General features: G+C 39.0%; 1 protein-coding gene across 4 annotated transcripts in view; it reads right to left on the reverse strand.

Moving 5' to 3' along the window:
- Positions 1 to 669: 669 nt before the first annotated feature.
- The window catches only part of HSD17B3 (hydroxysteroid 17-beta dehydrogenase 3), a 60,399-nt gene continuing 39,679 nt past the window's right edge, over positions 670 to 21,389 (reverse strand). For all 4 annotated transcript variants that reach the window (XM_069088015.1, XM_069088017.1, XM_069088016.1 and 1 more), the window contains 5 exons: positions 19,641 to 19,675; positions 12,603 to 12,684; positions 9,801 to 9,866; positions 5,315 to 5,464; positions 670 to 924 (listed from right to left, as the gene is read on the reverse strand). In XM_069088015.1, coding sequence (XP_068944116.1) covers positions 835 to 924; positions 5,315 to 5,464; positions 9,801 to 9,866; positions 12,603 to 12,684; positions 19,641 to 19,675 — 423 coding nt within the window. In that variant the 3' untranslated portion in view covers positions 670 to 834. The remainder of the gene's footprint in view (positions 925 to 5,314; positions 5,465 to 9,800; positions 9,867 to 12,602; positions 12,685 to 19,640; positions 19,676 to 21,389) is intronic.

A 21,389-nucleotide genomic window follows, 5' to 3' on the forward strand; every position in this document is an offset into this window, starting at 1 on the left:
ATCTTCCTCCCATCCCCCCCCCCCCCCCCCCCATCAGATGAATTCTAACATAATTAAAAGAATTATGGCCCTTGGCTGACCCTCTTTGGCGCCCTGTGACATTATTTTGCTGAAGAAAGTCTAATTAAATGGGTAGTTCTGGCTCAATCTTGCCAACAGCTCAAACAAGATGCTATCTAAGGAACAGCTCCAGAAACAGTTCAATCCTAAGGGCACTTTAAAGGTTTCACAAAGCCATTTATTCACCATGATCCCATGAAGTATGGAATGGAAGTGTCTCCAACCCCATTTAATAGATATGGAACCCAAGGTCAGGGAAATTAAGTGATTTTTCTCTAGGTCCCACAGCTATTAAATTATCAAGTGAGGATTCATTCCATGTCCTGTGAATTCCAATCCATTTCCCTTTCCATTCCACCATTTGGGGAATAGATTAGAGTTTGAAGCTCTGGGTTGTGCAAAGGCTTCTTGTGCAGGTATGGGATGGAGTGGGTGGCTTCTCAGGATCCCTTCTAAGTCTTGCCATTCTGTGATTTGGTGATATGTCAAGCTGGAGCTCTAACTTCTCACCCACAGATATGCCCTGCCCTCTCTCTCATGCTCACACAAAGCCTAGAGTCAGATCTCCTCATCACTCTCCAGCTATCCAAATAAATTTCCAGACACGAGGAGAAGCAAAACTATTTAATATTTTAAACATCCACAATGCCTAGGAGCTGCAGCTTCAGGTAATGAAGTGAGAACTCGGGTTTCTAGTGTTCTTCAGGCAAACGCAAGTACTGCCAGAAGCAGCGCTGCTGGCTGTCTCCACGACTCCTTCCTCCCCGGGGTCACTTACTGGAATTTGTCTTTATACTTTATGAAATGGGTCAGAAATGCATCACTGTAGAACATCCAGGAAGGAATCAAGTCTATGAGGCATGCCTTCACAAATCAAAAATACAAACATTAGTGTTTAGGAGGAAATCAAAGCAACTAAGTTGACAAGTGAAAGATTTTTAGTTTATAGAAATAACTTTAAAAATTCTCAGTTTGGGGACAGCTAGGTGGCACAGTCAATAGAGCACTGGCCCTGGAGTCAAGAGGACCTGAGTTCAAATTCAGCCTCAGACACTTAACACACACACACACACACACACACGAACTAGCTGTGTGACCTCGGGCAAGTCACTTAACCCCAATTGCCCTACCCCCCCCCTCCAAAAAAGAAAAAAAAAAGACTGGAAAGGTAGGCTTAAAACCCAGGTCATTAGAGACTTTAAAAGCCAAGTGGCAATTTTTATTTTATCCTTAGGCCAATAGGGAGTCACTAGGGTTTATTGGACAGGGGACTGATCTGCACTTGAGAAAAATCACATTGGTTATCTAGAGAATGGATTAGAGTAGGGAAATACATGAGGCGTGCAAGCCTCTTAGGAGACCATTGCAATAGGTCAAGTAAGAGTTGATTGAGGCCTGAACCATGGTGGCGGCTACATGAAGAGGACGGATTGTAGGGACACTGAAGTCACAAGGTCACTGATTGGCCATGCAGAGTAAGAGAGTTTGGAGAGTAGAAGATAACGTCAAAGTTGTAACCCTGGGAGACAAGAATGGTGGTGCCCGCGACAGGCACCGCACAGTCTGGAACAGGGGTGTTTTCTGGGGGAGAAGGAGAAATTTTCTTTTGGATAAGTTGAATTAGAAATATCTATAGGAAATCCAGCAGATGTCAGGAAAGAAACTGGGGTTCGATATGAAAATGTATAACTTAGGTGAACAGAAATGATCATTAAACCCATCAAAGTAAAAAAGATGACAAAAAAAGAGTAAAAAAAAGTAAAAAGTAAAAAAAATAAAAGAGACAAAAAAATAAAGAAGAGAAGGGGGTCAATGATGGATTTAGGAAGCTATGCCTGCGGTTAGGAGGGGTGATGGCCAGCAAAAGCATCTGAGAAGGAGCAGTTAGTTATACAGGCAGATGAAGCAAGAAATATGAACATCACCAGAAAAAAAAGGAATATCCAGGAGGACATGATGGCTAATGGTGTCAAATGCTCCATTCAGATCAAGGTGGGTGAAGACAGACAATAAGGCGTTAGAAGGAGCAATTAGGAAATCATCAGTCATTTTTTAAGGAGCAAATTCAGTTGTGAAGAGGTAAGAAGCCAGACCTGGGCAGGCATTGAAGAGTGAGAAAAGAGGAAAGAGAGACAATGCATGCACACAGCTTTTGCTTTCTTGGCATTTGGAAGTTAACAAACTGGAGAAAAGATAGAGGATGATAACTTAAAGAGGGGTAGGTTTTAGTGGAGTTTTTTTAAGGATAGAGAGGACTTGGGCATGTGTGAAAGGCAGCAGGAAAAGAAATGGTAGAGAGAGGCTGAAATTTAAGGAGAGAGGGTATGACTGAGGCATCATTCTGAAGGAGAATATGGAAGAGAATGGGATAGAGAGTACATATAGGAAGATAGACCTTACTGAGGAAAAGGACCGACTTGTTATCAGAGACTACGGTAAAGAATGAGAGGGATGACGCTAAGAAATTTTGAGATGAAGAGGAAAAAAGAGGGAGCTCATGGCCTTCACCATAAAAAATATGGTAAACTACAGATTCTTTTAACACCACCCAGTAGACTTTTGGGGGGGAAGAGGGAAGAGATAAGGATACAGGAAATAGGACTAAGTTTCCCAAGGTTCTTCATTCACGTTATTAATTACACTCTGACTTGAACTAGAAGCCTAAGTTCCAATCTCAGATCTATTGATAATTTCCTGATAATAAGGACAGTTTAGCCTCTCTTGGCCTCAGGTCTCTTATGTAGTAATTCTGGATGATCAGTATTCTGTCATTAAGTTAGTGGTCTAGAAGAGTTAGAATTAGGTCTCAGCTTTTAACTTATAGCAAATTTTCTTCGGGAAAATATGTCTCTAAATGCTTTAAATCCTTTCAATGTTCTTGAGAAAGAAAGAGCAGAAAATTACAGGTATACTTGTCATGGAATAAAACTCAAAGGACAGATATAGGAATTAGGAACTTCAGTGAGGATAAAGGGAGTGGTCTACAAATCTAATAGCACTGCACTAATCTCACATTCCTACAATGGAAGTGGAAGAACTAGTCTGTCAACAAGTTTTTGTACTTTTTTTTTTTAACAAAAAGGAAAAAGCAATTCAAAAATTCCAAGCACATCTTACTTCTCTTGTTGTAACTTCTACTTGTAACACTTTAACACTTTGTAACACTTTGTATTACACTTTGTAACACTTTGTTGTGTTGTATAACATTTTGTAACACTTTGACACTTGTAACACTTTAACACTTGTAACACTTTAAGCCTTGTAACACTACTTCCATGTTTCATGAAGGGATAAAGTCAAAAGCTAGTGCATTAAAACAAGAAGTCTTTGTAGTTTGTCTTTTTCCTTTCCCCTGGTATTTTTCCTGAGCTTCTTTCTAATGGGAGCACACCATGAGACAGGTTACTCGTCCCTGGAAGATGAATTACCGTACAGTGGTTGGGAGTTGATTCTCTAGGTTCTTAGTTTCTCCTTTCCCGCCATGAGCTTCATGTTTGGAAATATAGAACTCCCTGACTTCTGGGAATATAGATTACAAATGTATTATTTATCAAGAGCTGCCCCGAGCCAGTGTATCACCTCTTAGAGTAGACCTACAGGAATAGCTCTTCTCTCTGGGACACCACCAGTTGTCCTGCTAATCACCATTGCCCTCCCTTTTGTACTCTTCCCTCCTTTTTCTCTACCTTTATACCCACTACCATGGAAGATCTCGACCTCTCACAATGCCTGCCAAAGACATAGACCACTGGCTCTGCTACTGAAGACCTGGATCTCCTCTTCTCTACCCGAGGCCCCCTCCCCACCATGTGGAGTTCTATACTGGTTCCTATGGGTGGCACAGAGAGGAAAGAGGGGGAGTCCCCAGTTCTCCCTAACTGAAGTTCTGAATTGGAATTTGGAATAAGTTTTCTCTTAGACATCATTTTAAAAATGGTAGTTAGAGGATTATAGGATTATGGTCATTAATTTCAAGCTAGCAGATTATCTAGACCACGGGTCCTTAAACTGAGGTCCCCATTGATAGATGACTAAGAGTCTGAGAACTTGGATGGGAAAAATATCTTTATTTTCACCAACCTTTAACTGAAAGCATTTGCTTCAATTGTTATAAACACTATTCTGAAAAAAAGCGTCCATAGGATTCATCAGACTGCCAAAGGGGGTTCATGACATAAGGTTGAGAATGCCTGTTCTAGACCAATGTTACAGATAAGGAAACCAAGCCCCATAAAGGTTAAGTGATTTGCCCAAAGTCACACAGAGGCTAAGGGGAAGGGCAAGGATAAGAACCCAAGTCCTCTGACCATAAATCCATTACTCTATAGGGTAACTTCGTCATGGATGAACAGGTTTTATGGGTTGGTTTGGGAAACTAAACTAATTACCACTTATATAGCACTAGTTCTATGGGGAATGCCTTTTTTAATCCATTTGGAACAATCCTAACTTCTGGAACACAACTATTACAAGGCTGGATCTTAGTGGCATCTTTCTCAAAAGGTAAGTAGGAATTAGAAGAGGTTAAAATATGGACAATTTGAGTTATGCTTTTAATACCTAAGAGCTAGCATTTATATTGAGTCTTAAGCACATTACAAATATTATCTCATTTGATTGCCATAATAGCTTAGGAGATTGGTGCCATTATTAACCTTATTTTACAGGTGAGAAAACTGAGGCAAATAGAGATTAAGTGACTGAGTCAGGGTCATCCAGCTAGTAAATGTGTGCAACTGGATTGAATTCCTGACTTTAAGTCCAGTACTCTCTGCATTGTTTCACTCAGCTGCCTCATAACCTAACCCTACTAACCAGAGATAATCATGAGTTCTTACTTCAAGGATCCATGATTTCATAGGATGGGTATTCTCTCCACAAAAATCCTTCTGTAGTTTAGTAGAGGGGTTTTATGAATTGCTAAAAATGAAAAATTTATCTCCTGGTAGAGAACTGTTTGACTATGATCCTGTTTGAAACTGATAAAATGTGTTCTCAGATTATAGACACAGTCTATTGTCCATCTCCATTTCTAAATCCTTCCTAGCTTGGAAGGACTTTTCAGTTTGTCCTTCTCCTGACATTGTTATCAAGAATCCACGTTATAAAGAATCCCTTGCCATGCTGAAGCATTAAAGAAGAATTTCAATTGTGAGTTAAGTGCATCAAAAATCAGAGAAATGTAGCTGTGCAGCAGAAGGTCCCATACACCTTTCCTCAGTCACTTCTCTTAAAGATATAAGTCTCAAATTACCAAGATTTCATGAGCCAGGCTACCACAAGTTTCATCTCCAACTGCAACAAAATCCAAGGATTCCTTCACAAATCCATCTGCTGTCTTCGTCATCATGTTGGGGTTAGGGTGCTTTGTCATCGAGGTAGAAATAGAGTAAGGCGTCAAGGCCTAAAACAAGGAAGAGAAAGTAAACCTTTGCCCCATTGCGGTAAATCAATCAATCAACCAACAAACATTCATTAAGCATCTACTGTGTGCCAGCCACTGCGGCAAGCACTGGGAATTACAAAGAGAGGCAAAAGACAATCACTGCCCTCAAGGAGCTTATAATCTAATGGAGGAGACAATGTACAAACAAATATATGCAGAGCATACTCGTCAGTATTTATGTCAACATGTCATGTCCTTATCTTTCTTCCTGCTCCTGCCCAGTAGAATGTAAGTGACCTTTCTGAGGTTACATTTATTTATTTATTTTGACTTTTTAAAAAAATCCCTAGAGTTTCTCTAGAGAGGCCGCATACTATAATGTAGACATAGAAATGTATATAATGATCTTATATATTATATAAATGTAATATTATAATATAACATATAAATCTAATAATAATATAAAAGAGAACCATCTTTGGAATCCAAAAGGTTTGGAAGATGGTAGAATAGGTAAAAAACTCCAGGCTTTCCCAATTTCCTCCACAAAAAAAACAGAACCTAGCCTCAGAGTGAATGTAAAGTGGCGGAAAGAAATAAAAGTGAGGGTAAAATAGCTGTGCTCCTAAGATAACTTGGTAGGACTTCACAAAAGCTCGGATGGAGGTTTGGCCTGAGTGAAGCACAAACACCTCCATATAGTCTCCACTGAATCAACAAACACTGAGAACAGGGGAACTGGGGCAGGAGGTAACCTCACCTCACAGGTAGTGTGGGAGTCAGATGGCTGATAAGGGGAAGATTGAAAGACTCTCTGCTGTCAGGGCTGTGGGTGAAAAAGAGGGAGTGTGGACAAACCAATGAGTGTCTGTAGCAGAGGGGTAGGGACCTTGCTGGCTGTGGGAACTTGTAGGAGAGCAGAGTTCCTGGTTTGGGTTCCAGGGTATAGGGGAGAGCTGGTTTGCAGCTGTCAGAGGGACTGCAGGAAGCAAGAGTGTTTGTAGGACAGCATGACTGGAGTCCTTAGTCATTTCTGAGGAAGTGCCCAAGAGAGACACTAATGAAAAAAAATGTAAAGGAAGGAGGTTCTGTAGTACCAGACCTCAAACTAGATTATAAAGGCAGTAAATATCTGGTACTGACTAAGAAATAGAAAGTAGATCAGTGGAAGAGAGTAGACATATGATACACAGCAGTAGATAATTATAGTAAGCTTGTATTTGATGAATGTAAAGATTTAAGTTTGGGGGGTAAGAATTCATTATTTGGTTTTTAAAAATTGCTGGGAAAGTTCTAAAGCAGTCTGGTAGAAATTGGGCACAGACTAATATTTTTAAACCATGTACTAAGATAAGGTCAAAATCAATACACATCTAGATATAAACACAGCTATCACCAAAAAAAAAAAAATAGAACAACATGGGCCATATTACCTATCAGACTCATGGACAGGAGAACAATTGATGAATAAACAAGAGATAGAAAGCATTTACATGTTTGTAAAATGGATAATTTCAATTATATTAAATTTAAAAGTTCTTGTGCAAAACAACCAATGTAGCCAAGATTAGAAGGAAAGGAGAAAATTAGGTTGAAATTTTCATAATCTCACACAAAAAGGTCTCATTTCCCAAATATTTAAAGAACTTTGCCAACAAATTTATAAGAATATAAGTCATTTCCCAATTGATAAAAGGTTGAAGGATATGAACAGGCAGTTTTTCAATGAAGAAATCAAAACTATATATAATCATATGAAAAAATGCCCCAAATCATTATTGATTAGAGGAATGTAAATACAAAGAACTTTGAAATATCATTTTATACCTATCAGATTGGCTAAAATGATAGATGCTCTTCAAGTGGGGAATGGCTAAATAAGTCATGGTTATATGATTGTGATAGAATACAATGCTATAAGAAATGGTGAGCTGGTTGATTATAGAAGAACATGGAAAGACTTGGACCTATGAAGGAAATTGCTATCCACCTCCAGAGAAAGAACTGGCAAATAGGAATATGTATAGTCTTACATATGTGTATATATATATACACATATATGTGTGTGTGTATGTGCATATTCACGTTTAATATTTAATTGGAGCCTTCTCTAGGACAGGGTGGGAAAAGAGGAAGGAAAAAAGTGTACAGCAGAGAACAAAAGAAAACTTAGAAGAAAAAACACAAAAACTAGGTAGTTTTGGAAATAATATATAATATTTATTACATCACAGATGTTTGTCCTTTGTTCTCAAAGAAGACTATGACATCAAAGAGGTTGTGCCATGATATGCAAGTAAATTGGATTTAAGTGAGGGAGGACTGTGCAAAGTCACCAGCCTCACTTTCTCCTCCAGAGTCATCTGGGTCCAGTGACCAGATCTAGATCAGACAATTGGAGATAGCCCAGGATGCAGTGGGGGATCTTGGCTTTTTCAAGTTAAGGTCTTTAACAGGGCTCAGTATGGCAGAGGAAACACCCATTCAGTGATTGAGGCTTAACAAGAAATAAGGTAGAAAATGGTCTCCTAAAAAAAAAAAATCCATCTTGGAGGGGAAGACCCTCAGGGTTTCTGGCCAAAACAGAAACAATTGCTATTTACACAGTTTTTCACTTGAACCCTCCCTTCCACTTTCCAGTGGTTTGTTACAGATACTTTACCCTGAAGAGAGGATATGGCTGTTCATACTACTTGAATGACATGAAATCGCTAACTACAATCCTTCAGTGAAATGGAGTTCTAACAGGCCTTACTATTTGACCTGCCACTATGGCCTTCAGATCCCAGGCACTGTCATCGTATACTTACCTGCTAGTGCTCTGCCCAAAGGAGTAGAAATTTTCATCAATGAGATTAAATCGGTGAGATATCTTGACGTTTACAGGATAAATCTCTTTCTTAAGCACCAAGCCTTAAACCCAAATCACTCTAGTTCTTGTTGATGGGCTATCAATAAGTCCCAGCGTACATATCACCTTGGTCATTGTTTGGGCTCCAATTATGTCTGTTTTGTCCAGAAACCCTGAGGATCTTCCCTCCCAGATTGATTTTTTTTTACTGGGTAAAAGGGGACCTTCTTTGCCTTATGCATTGCCTCAGTAAAACTGAGACCCGGGAAAGATCTTAGCTCAAAAAAGCCAAGGTCCCCCACTGTATCCAGGGCCATCTCCGGTCATCCTGATCTAGATCTTCCTACTGGACCCAGGTGAAGAGGGTGAGGCTGGTGCATTTGCACATCCCTCCCTCACTTAAGTCCAATTCACTTGCAAAGTCATGACATCGCCTGGTCCTCTTTGAGAATGAAGGACAAACCACTATTTGACCTGACACTGTGGCCTTCAGATCCCAGGCATTGTCACCTGACCTGCCCATGCACCCTCAGCCTCATCGTCTAACCTTCAGCTTCACCCTCAAAATTTCCAGACCTTCTTATCTGCCCTGAAGCTGAATTCTCATATATGTGTTGCTTCTCCCAAAGTGAATATAAGCTCTTTGTGAACAGGAACTATCCTACTTTCTGTCTTTGTATCCCCAGAATTAAGCACATTGTTCAGCACAAAACAAGCACTTCAATGCTTCTTCTTTCCTCCTGAGATATCTTCCCTTTCTTCCTTTTTGTGGGGACTACCCACAATCCATCATATCGCTGCCCTTTCTCTCCCACCTCTCTCCTACCACTGTCTTTTGCCCTACTCTTACATATGAGAATATCATGGAGAATGTGATGCCTCAGAACGATACAGAAAATGTTTTTCCGATGGAACACAGGATGTGTAGGCTGATGTAATATGCTATTTTAACGGGTATCAACGTACCCCTCAACTACAATCACCCCCACTCTCCTCACTCCTACTTCCATCCCCTCCCACTGTCTTCTGGGCCCTGTGAGACAAGGAAAGCAACAGCAACCCTGGCAGTGGCAGAAATAAAGGCAGTGTCTGGCACAATTCCTTTCACATAGAGGTCCTTAATATGTTTGCTGGACTGAACTGAATTGGAGGCAGTGTGGTATTTCTGCACCAAGTGGCAGTCAGAAGACCTGAGTCACTTACTATTGGTATGATAAGATCATCCAGGCAAGTCACTTGACCTCTGAGTCTGCCTTATCTATGAAGTGAGGGTATTGACTAAAGAGTCAGTGGGGTCCCTTCTAGGTCTAAACCTGCGATACTATGAGAAGAAGGGGCTACCAAATTAGCTGATAGAGGGACAATGTCCTTCCCCCCCAGGACACTTATCCTTTAGTGAACAAATCACACAGAAGTCTTGGATGCCACAAGATTAACATGTTACAAGGTTTAAAACTCAAGCCCAAGATCCCTTAAAGTTGCACCATTCAATTTTATAATCACCTGTATAATGATTCCTTTCTCCTTATACTCAACTTGCAGTGCTCTGGAAAACGTGCACACAAAAGCCTAGAAAGAAAAGGAATTAGTCATCGAAAAAATCTCTCTCCTACCAGCCCAAGGATACACAAGTACTAGAAGGGATCCCAAAGGAGCTTCCTTTTTTTAGCCCTGAAAAATCTCAGTATGATCTTTCATTTTTCTCTCTCCTTCATCCCCTAATTCTAATTGTGTCTATTTTATACCTACAAAAATCTCTCCCAGCCCTCCCCTATTCTCTACTCCATACAAACTTTTTATCAGGCATTTAAGGTGCTCTAAAATCTTGCTGCAACCTACCTTTCCAGTCTGATTTCATATCACTCTCCTTTATTACACCCTGCTCTCTATCCAAACAGTGTTAATTACATCCTGATCATATTCTGCCCTTTCCTGTTGCTGTTCAGTCACTTGACTTGTATCTGATTCTTTGTGACCCCATTTAGGGTTTTTTGGCAAAGATCCTGGAGTTGTTTGCCACTTCCTTCTTCAGCTCATTTTACAGATGGGGAAACTGAGGCAAACAGGGTTAAGTGATTTGCCCAGGGTCACACAGCTCGTAAGTGTCTGAGACTGGATTTGAACTCGGGAAGATGAGTCTTTCTGATTCCAAACCCAGTGCTCTACCTCCTGTGCCACTGAGTCGCCCTCTGCTCTTTTCACTCCTATGCATGTGTCTCTTCTGCTTAGAGTACTCCCTCTTCACAGTAATGATAGCTAACATTTATAAAGCACTTATTATTTCTGGACACTGTGTTAACCCTTCACAATCATTACCTCACAGCACCCTTGGGAGGTGGGTCCTGTTGTTATCATCCCATTTCAGAGATGAGGAAAATGAGGCAAATAGGGGTTAAGTGACTTACTCAGGGTCACACAGCTAGTAAGTCAAAGTTGAACTCAGGTCTTCCTGACTCCAGGCAACCCCCTGCACCACCTAGCTTATCCTTCAAAGCTCATTCCTATATTATATGTATTGTATGACATTTATTTGTACATATATCATACATGCTCCCTGCTCCCTAACTCCTCCTAACAGGCTGTATACTCCATGAAAGGAAATTCTATGATGTGTTTCATCTTTTATGTTCAGCATATGTAATGTTAAGAGAGTTTGAAGATCTTCCCTTCCCTTTCATGGGTCTCACTTGGAGCCCAACAAGAGAAGCTTACTTGGGGGAGGTTTGCTTTTCAGGAAGGCACACACCTGTTGTTACTTTGTAATTAGGCAGTGGGTCACAAAGACTGATGTTCTCTGATCCTGGAGAAGGAGATATAGACACCCTGAGGTAAGATTTCACTTTGGGGCTCATTTATGGGAAGAGTTGTGTGATTTGGCCAGAAGAGACCCTGGGCAGCCATTGAGCCCCCCAGCTTTGGTAACTAACACTATATGTATGTGATGGTCACACAGCTAGAAGCCCTGTCTGTTGGTCTATTAAATTGTGTTATTTTCTCTGTCTGTATTTTTTGTCTGCTTGTAATTTCTGTTTGTATTTTCTGAAGTTCGGGGTTCTGACTTTTTCCCCTGAACTAAGTGAACAACATATATAAAAGACATATATTGGATTAAAGTAAGATTGTTAACCTCTTTTGAGTACTTTCCTTTAGAAAAGCATATCAGGGGCGACTAGGTGTCACAGTGAATAGAGCACCGGCCCTGGAGTCAGGAGGACCTGAGTTCAAATTCGGCCTCAGACACTTGACACACTTACTAGCTGTGTGACCTTGGGCAAGTCATTTAACCCCAATTGCCCTACAAAAAGCAAAAAAAAAAAAAGCAGATCAAAGAACCTGTGCTAGCAGCCATCCTGGGTATGCTAGGGTGCTTGCTGATACAGTATATTACACATAGTAAGTACTCAATAAATTTTTGTTATATGTTCAGATGTTCAGTGTATTGTATGTAGTAGGCATTTAATTTTTAATTGAAATGAAAATATAGAAATTTACCAATCATAAATATGTGTTGATTTCAATAGAGATCTTTCTATTGCCTTAGACTGGAAAAAACTTTCCCATAATAGTAAAATCATTTGTTTTAGTGGGGTAAACTCAACATATTTAATTTATATTCTTCTCTCATATATTATTCATCTTCCTGAGTTCAAATCTGGCCTCAGACACTTACTGATTATGTGACTAGCTATGTGGCAAGTTACTTAACCCTGTTTGTCTCAGTTTTCTCATCTGTAAAATTAGTTGAAGAAGGAGATAGTAAACCATTCCCATCACAAAAAGTCAGACACCTTTGAAATTACTAATCAACAATAACAAATATAGACTTTTCTTAGACTTGCGACTTTGTGGATATTCCTGCTGACCTCTTGCCTTTCATGGTTGGATAACCTCTTGGTGCCACATCAGTGCTGCTATATTATAAGTTTTTTTTATTAGTTTTTAAACTTCTTGAAGACAGCATCAATCTTTGTATTCACTTCAGTATCTAGCATGCAGTAGGCACTTCATAAATGTCTACTGATTTTAACTGAGGGGAAAAAATCAGTTTCTTTCTTAGAAACTCCAGCCTAGCCTGCCCAGAACCCATCTCAGCAATAAATCTCAACCCTAACCTTTAGCCTGAATCTTTTGTGAGCTCTTTCTACCCTGAATTACATTCTAAACTAGTTGAGTCTATGAGAAATCATTTTGGAAAATCTCTCATAAATCAAAATGGAAAAAGGAAGGAGAGAATAAAATAGGGAAATGTATGTTATACCATTCAACTTGATGAACACTGGGGTACCAAACTGGGCTCTCACTCACTTTTGTAGATGAGTAAATGCTAAATAATGGCCAAGGGAAGCGACCTGCCCCTGAGGAGATATTCAGCACCAGTCCTTTCCGCCTGCAATCAAAATGAGCAAAGTTTCACACATACTTGTGACAAGATTCCATCATGTAGAGAAAAAAAGCAATAACTGAGGCTCATGGGGATAGCCACACAACTCTCTGTGTTCCTATTTCTTTTAACAGAATTGCTTCTAACTCTTATAAAATGGCTTCCCGCATCACCCTTTACTAAACAGGATCCCCCAATAATGTTTGTTGAATTTCCAATAGCTACAATGTCATCTTTGGGATTCGTGCTGTGGGATCAGGTCATAGAAGCAACTTTGTTCACAATCCTTGTGGTAACCAATACCAGATGGTTCCAAATGGACTCATGCTGTTTCCAGTGTCATGATAATATTGGCAATATTACAGAATTTCCCCAACTATTCTAGAATTTCCCCAACTATTCTCTTTGCCTTATTTTTAAGGTAGATATTTCTTTTTAAAAATGAATCCTATGTGATCTCTCAATTCAACTCAATTAAGCAATTATTTATCAAGTGCCTAATACGTACAAAGCACAATATTTGTGATACAAAGACAAAAATAAAAATAGCTCCTGGCTTCATAGAGCATACAGTCTAGAGAGGCAGCTTTGTAGAATGGAACTGAATGCTGAATTTGAAGTCAGAAGATCTGAGAACACTCTCCCTCTTGAAATTATTTTGAGTTTATATGTGTGAATAAGTGTATTCTCCTCCTCTGCCCCTAGCCCCAGGGGAATGCAAGCTCCTAAAGAGTGGGATATGGTTCATTTTTTGTCTTTGTATTTACCTTGCAGTGGAAACTAAAAATAGCTTAAAGAAAGCATAGCAAGATATCCACCTAAGCAAAATCATCACAAGAGCCTTCAAGAATGAAAATGGTAGAAAGGCTACAAACCAAGGTAAAAATGGAGACTCAAAAACTAGACTAACAAGCTTTTCTCCATCAGGACAGTGAAAACATCATGCTTGGACCACAGCTCCAGATATACTTCTCCAAAGCTTATGGAAATGGTAAAAGAGAATAAAAATGGGGTAAGTGCTCAGATTGGACCAAGTATTGATTGAAAAGTGATTGAGGTCAGAGGTAATACAATTGTGATGATATTGAGGAACTATGACAGAGTGCATATGAAGGAGAGGAAGATACCAAAGGTGTAGGGGGGAAAATCGAAGACTTTATTAAATATTGGGAAAAGGTAACTAAGAGAGCATCAGTTACCACCAGCCTATTCTCCCATCTATACAAAATTGTTACAAGAGTCATTTCTCCACAGTCAAGGCCAAACACATTAAGAGAAGTATCAGGGAAACAGTAAAATTTTGCACTTGATATTCTACAATTGACCACATCTAATCAACCCCCAAAACATTGCAGAGCCTCCTAGAAGAGATCTGTAATTACTCAAAGGAATCTAAGCTATCAAATCACACTGGAAAAACTAAGTGGATGAAGAATGTCTATGTTCCAGATTTTAACATGTATTTAGGGATGATTACCCTAGCTAACTTATCCAACAGCTGTATATCTGGGACAAATAATGCAGATGAATGCAGTGAGTTGACCCAGAATTGAAGAGGAGGAAGACAGTAGGCTGGACTGCTTTCAGGAAATTTTGAACTTTTTTGAATACCAGGTTCTCATGAAAGCAAAGGCCAATCTTTTCAGTACTAGTAGCTTACAGGTGTATAATAATGGCAAAGAAATGTGATACATCACTGCTTCTGATGAGTTAGAGAGGAGAAGCCTACAGAACACAATGCAAAGGCACATGCTGTATATGTTAGCACTCCCCACATATAACCAACGAGGAACTCCATTGAAGACCCGGAGTAAGGAAACCGTGTAACAGAAAGCTAGGCTAATCAAGGGATGGCAGGTGGACAGGAGGAGGACTCCTCCGGTACCCTTTCAATATCAGAAGAAAATGAGCAAGGCATCCAGCATGTTGGGAGGATCCCTTGTTGGGAACTTTTGGGGAAACATAGAAAAGAGTAGCATAGCATTGGAGACATGAACGAATTACAAACCACGTCACTGAAGGACACTCCCAAACTGATGAGGAAAATGGATCCATTTGAACAACGAATATTGAATCAGCCTAAAGTCATGCCTAGCACATAATAGACACTTAATAAATATTTATGGAATTAAATTTCATTCTTTCATTTGTATGGTTATATGACCTTGGACAAATACACTCAACTTTTTGGGCCTCCATTGCTTCATCTATGAAATGAAAGATTTTATAAACAAAAAGACAAGTAAGGTCCCTTAATGGCTCTTTTTTTTTTTTTTTTGTTTTTTGGAGGGCTATTGGGGTTAAGTGACTTGCCCAAGGTCACTCAGCTAGTTTTTTGTGTTAAGTGTCTGAGATGGGATCCGAACCCAGGTCCTCCTGACTCCAGGGCTGGTGCTCTATTCACTGCACCACCTAGCTGTCCCCTTAATGGCTCTTAATGAACCTAGGAATGAAGTTATAAATTTATTTTTCAAAAATATTTTTCCTGTGAAAAAAATAAGAAAATCTACTATTTCTTGACTGAAAGCCACCTGAGAGAAAATGTATCAGTACAGAAATTTTCAAACAGGTGACAATAATAATAATGGGCTGACATTTATAAAATTTCTATGTGTTAGCCACTGTGCTCAATGTTTTATAATTATTATATTACTTGATTGTCACAACAACACTAGGAGGTAGGTGCTATTATCCCCATTTTATGATCAAGAAACTGGTAGACAAAGGTAAGTGACTTACCCAAGGTCACACAGTTAGTGTCTGAGGCAAGATTTTAATTTAGGTCTACATGACTCCAAATTCAACACTCTAGCAGTCTATCCACTATGGGGTGTGTGTGTGTGTGTGTGTACACATGTCTGTCTGTCTGTGTATGTATGTATATGTACATATGTCTTACATGTACTCTCTCTGTATGTGTTATCATCCCCATCTTTATGGCTCTTACGGTCAGGGACTGTTTTGTTTTTTGCCTCTGTGTCTCCAAGACTAGCCAGGCACATGCCTAATAAATAGTAGTTTAAGTGATTTAAATTGAAACCAGGGATCCTTGAAAAAATGGAATTTAGTGTGTAATTAAAGGGGGCAGGCTACTACTTTAATATTTTTACTTATACAATACTCAAGTCCATATGGAAAATTGGCCAGAGGATTCTGGGAAGATGACAGAATAGGTCAGAAAATTCCACACTCTCCAGACTTCCCCCACAACAAGATAAAACAGCACCTCCAGGTGAACAGAGTGGTAAAAATAAATAAGTGTAGGAGCAGAACAGTGGTTCTCCTGGGACAATCAGTGAAAGAACTGAAGAAAAATCCAAAGGAAGAAGTTTGATCTCTATGAAGAATAGACACCTTAAAGCTAGTTCCACTTAAACAACAAGCCACAAGCACCTGGGTTATCTGGGTTGGGATGCTGCTTCAGCCCCAGCTACAGGAACTTTTGCCCCCCAAGGCAATGAGAGGAGTTGGGTATCTGAGCCAGGGAAGATCTAGGGAATCTCTGCTAACAGACATGACTGTGCTGCATAGATGCAGCCTTGGGTGAGGAGCCAGCACATGCCTGGCAAAAGTAGTGGGGTAGGGATGCAGCTGGGCACTTACAGGAGACTGCAGGTCTTGCTTTCAGCTCCAGGCCAGAGGAGAGAACTGAAGGAGGATCTGAGGCCAGAGGACTAGAAGTGATTAAAAAAACTAAGCTGCTACAAATTAAAAAAAAAGTACAGGTAAAGAAGAAAGAATCTAACCATAGAGGGTTACTATGAGAATAGAAAAGACCAGGATTCCTATTCAGAGGAGGATACTGAAGCAAGAAAACCCTCTTCTACTCCAAAGAGTAATGTCAAATGATCGCCTGTCCAAAAAGAATTCATAGAAAAACTTTAAAAAGACTTTAAAAGTCAAATAGAGAGATTGAGGAAAATCTGGAGGGGGAGGAGGGAGAACAATACAAGAAAAACAAGAAGATTATGAAAAGAAAGTTAACCAGTTACAAAAGGAGATCGAGAATCTTAAGGAAGAAAATGACTCCTTGAAAATGAGAATGGGGCAAGGGGAATTCAGTAAAGTTATAAGAGACCAAGAAATAATAAAACAAAATATAAAGAATGAAAAAATAAAAGAAAATGTAAAGCATCTCATAAGAAAAACAACTAATCTGGAGAACACATCAAAAAGAAAAAGCATAAGTTGGACTACCTGAAAGCTGTGATCAAAAAAAGAATCATGATACAATAATACAAGAAATAACTAAAGAAAATTGTCCTGAAACATTAGAACAAGAGGAGAAAATAGAAACAAAAAAAATCCAATTATCCCCTGAAAGAGATCTTATGAGAAAAACCCACAGGAATATCATAGTCAAATTTTAAAACTCCCAGCTCAAGGATAAAATATTATGAACAGAAAGAAAAAAAATTTAAATATGATGGTGCCATGTAATGGGAATGTAAATTTTTAAGATCTTCCCTGCCCCTAGGCTAAAGTGCACCTGGAGCCTGGGGTGGGAGGCTTGTTTTTCAGTAGATACTTCTTGATTGGCCAGTGGGTCCAGAAGGTTGTTACATTCTCTGAGCCAGGAGAAGGCTATATAAACCCTGATTTGAGGCTCTGATTTGGGGCTCACTTTGAGAAGTGTTCTGTGATTTGATCAGATGAGACTCTGGGAAGCTGTTGTTGAGAGCCCCCCAGCTTTGAAAAACCCAGATGTTGATTTGGTATGGATGTAATGGTTGGACAGTTTGGAAACCTGTCTACTTGATCTGTTTCTCTGTCTTGATAATTCTGTCTGTATACTCTGAAATTCGGGGTGCTGACCTTTTTCCCCTGAACTAGGTAAACGACATATATATTTGACTGATTAAAGTAAGCTTGTTAACCCATTTTGAGTTGCTTTCCTTTAACAAAGCAGATCTAAGAACCTGTGTTGGCAGCCACCCTGAGGATGCTGGGGTGCTTGCTGATACATGCCACAATTAGAATCACACAAGACCTAGCAGCAGTGACACTAAAAGACCACAGGTCTTGGAACATTATATATTGAAGAGCAAAACAACTGAGGTTCCAGCCAAAAATATCATACCCAGCAAAGCTGAGCATAATCCTGAAGGGGGGGTGGGGGTGGGGAGGGGGAGCACAAGACATTTAATGAAGTGTTAGACTGTCAAGATTTTGTTTACCAAAAAAAAAAACAACCACCCTGAACTCAATAGAAGATTTGACACACAAGAGCCAAGGGAAATACAAGGCACATACCAAAGACTAACTACAAGGGACTCAGTAAGGACACACTGTTTATCTTTTATACAAGGAAATATAAAACATACTTCTAAGATTGTTATTAGTAACTGGGTAGTTCATAAGAAAAATTGGGGTAGACCTGATTATGATATGATTTTTAAAAGTAAAACCATTTAGGAACAACTACAAATGAAGTGTGAGAGGAAAAACTGACAGAGGAATTAGATGTGTGAGGGGGACTGGTAGTTCTGGAAACCTACTTTCATTGGGAAGGGGTTAAAGAGGGAACTATATATATACATATACATATATACATATGAGTATAAAAATGTTCTAAATTCAAAAAGAAATAAAACACTAAGGGAATAGGAAGGGGAAGAGGATAAAGGAGGGATCTTTAGAGGGTAGGGGGAAGGAATAGATTAAAAAGGGGCATAGAAAGGTGTTTAAATCAATGGGAATGGGAAGATAAGGGAGGGATCCTTGGAGAAGGGTAGGCTAAGTAATAGGAGGGAAAGGTAGCAGGTATAAGTAAAGTAGAGGAGTCAGGAGGGATAAGAAATAAGAGATGCACAAACATAAAATAAAGATTCAGGAGTAGAATGTGTTAGGGAAAAAGGAGTAGGCATAATAATCATGATCTCAGACAAAGTTAAGGCTAAAATAGGTCAAATCAAAAGAGAAAAATTGGGACACTAAACTATGTGTCAGGGGCAGCTAGGTGGCACAGGGAATTTGAACCTGAGTTCAAATCTGACCTCAGATGCTTGACACACTTACTAGCCATGTGACTTTGGGCAAGTCATTTAACCCCAATTGCCCTCCAAAAAGCAAAAAGTACCCCAAACAAACAAACAAAAAACCAACAAAAACTGTGTCAGTCATATTCATCAACATTGTTTTGAACTATTTAAAATAACTAAGCAGTATGAGGTTGGAATATTGCTGTGGTGTAGTAAATGATGAGTTGGTGGATTTGAAAAATATGGAAAGACTTCAACTTATGAAGAAGGAGGTTATCCAACCTCAGAATAACATAGAACAAATAAGTATAGTCAGGACTTACATAGATGCAGATATCTAAGGATATGTATGTGTAAGTAAATATATGTATATAAGGGCATATATGTATGTATGCATGTATGTGTGTATATATATGTAAATATTTGTGTGTATATGTCTGTGTGTGTATTTATATATCCATGTTTAACTGCAGCTTTCTGGGGGGAGGGGGAGGAAGGGAAAAAGAGCCAAGTAAAAAGTGCACAGCAGAGAACAAAAGAAGACTTACAAGGAAGCAAAGAAAAGATGGACAGCATTATTATATAGACTTTTATATTTATATATTTATACAACACAATTATATAGACTTTCTTGAAATGGAAATTTATTGCTGTATATTTTGAATCCTCTTATGTTCTGCTGTGCATATGGTAGTGCTTTTTCCCCCCTTTTCTTATTTTGTATTTGTTTCAATATTTAAGTTGATACTAAAAAAAAAAAAAGAAAAAAAGTTTGGCCCAGGGAGTTATGGTTATTTTTTTAAATCATTATTTCTGTCATTTGTTAAAACAGTAACAGCAACAGGAATCAAATGTCTCAGGTATCAGCACCCTGGGAGATAAACCTCTAAAATTTCTCTAGTTGAGACCATGAATAGCTGGGCAATCTGCCAGAAAATGGAACTTGTAACTTAGAAAGGGACTGGCTGGTTCAGAACTTACCTTATTTCCATGTCTCTCAGAATCAAACGAGTCATCTAAGAAAGATAACAGGAGTTAAGTATTGCCAAAGATACTTGGAGGTAGGAGGCAGGGAGGATTGGGAGATGAGGGGAGGTCTTACTGCTTTCAACAAGGCTGATAAAGATTGCAACAAACAGTGGGAAAATTGTGAAAACAACTGAGTGCAGAGCCAAGAAGAGAATGTGTCCCCCAGGATAAAGAGGTTTGGAGGAAGGAAGATTGGAAAACCTTCTCTCTAGTTAAGGAGGTCTTAATGTGGGGTCCAGAGATTCAGAGATTCCTTCTATGTACAAATTTCAGAGGGTACATATCTCAGATGAGAAAAAAATCAAATATTTATATTCGCCCATCTCTGGTTGAAATTTAGCAATTCTTTTTGTAATAAGATTGGGGGGGGGGGGGAAGGGAGGGAAAGTTTTGGGGAAAATTTACCAAAGTTTTTTAAAAAAAAAAAAAAGAAAACTGGCTGTTAAGCCAGACCATTCCTGGATCCACAACACAAAATAAAATGGAGAATCTCTGTTCTAATTATATTCTCTCAGCCTCAATTTCTTCTTCTGTAAAATGAGAATAAAAATAGCACCTCTCTCCTAAGTTACAGTGAGATTAAAAAATGGTATTTGTGTAAAGATAGTTTGCAAACCTTAAAGTGCTATGTAAGTGCTAAGTATTTTATTTTTATTAAATATTTTCTATATTTTAAATATAAATAAATATTATTATTATTGAAAACAAAGTGACATATCTGTATGCATGTTAGATTTATTATCCAAAAATGCAAACACCACTAGACAGATCCAGAAGACTTGGATTCAGATCTCAACTGTGGTACTTATTCCCTTTGAGACAATGTACACATTGATTTAATCTCTCTGAACTCCATTTTCCTCATCTGTAAAATGGGGTGACCTCTCACAGGATTATTGTGAGGAGAGAACTTTGTAAACTCTAAGGCACTATGTAAGTTTAAGATATTATTAAGATATTCTAGACTGTGTTAACAACTTGACTTAATAGCTAAATCCATGATGAGGAATAAATGATAAATTTCAAATCCTTTCCTAAAATCTTATTTGGATGGGGGCATAGGAGCACTGAGCGCCTGGAAGGAAAGACAAGGGATAAAGAAGCAGCTTCATGGAGAAGGGAAAAGTGCACAGAAAGGAAAAACTGAGGTCACAAGAGCCATAAACTTGGTTTACTTCATAATTGCCTCTTGCTGGCTCTGCACCAAAAAGTGGCTGGATTTGAGGTTTGTCCAGTTACCCTCTAATGTCATTGGGTTTAAGCCAGGTTTACCCAATAAAATACAGAGCTCCTCCAACATTGTTCTTTCATAGATGGCAGGGAAAACATAAATAAGCCAAGATCATCACTCTGAAATCTCCGGGAGGGTTAATCATTGCTAAGCTCTCTCTTCTATTCCCTTAATTTCATTAAAGGTACTTTACTTATAGTGAGACAAAAATTTGAATGAGCCCGAAGGTCACCATACAATCTACCAGATTTCTCTGGTGGATAGGACAAAGAGAGTACAATAGACCCCGACTATACTGCAGCACAATGAGTTGGTTGAGTTTGGGGCCTGAAGTCAAGAAGACATCTTCCTGAGTTCAAATCTGACCTCAGACAATTGCTAGCTATGTGATTGAACCCTGTTTGCCTCAGTTTCCTTATCTGTAAAATAAGCTAAAGAAGGAAATAGCAAGCCACTCCAGTATCTTTGCC

This window comes from Petaurus breviceps, unplaced genomic scaffold, assembly GCF_028583685.1.
Source record: "Petaurus breviceps papuanus isolate PSGF00001 unplaced genomic scaffold, PetGlider_PUasm1.0 183, whole genome shotgun sequence".
Lineage (NCBI taxonomy): Eukaryota > Metazoa > Chordata > Mammalia > Diprotodontia > Petauridae > Petaurus > Petaurus breviceps.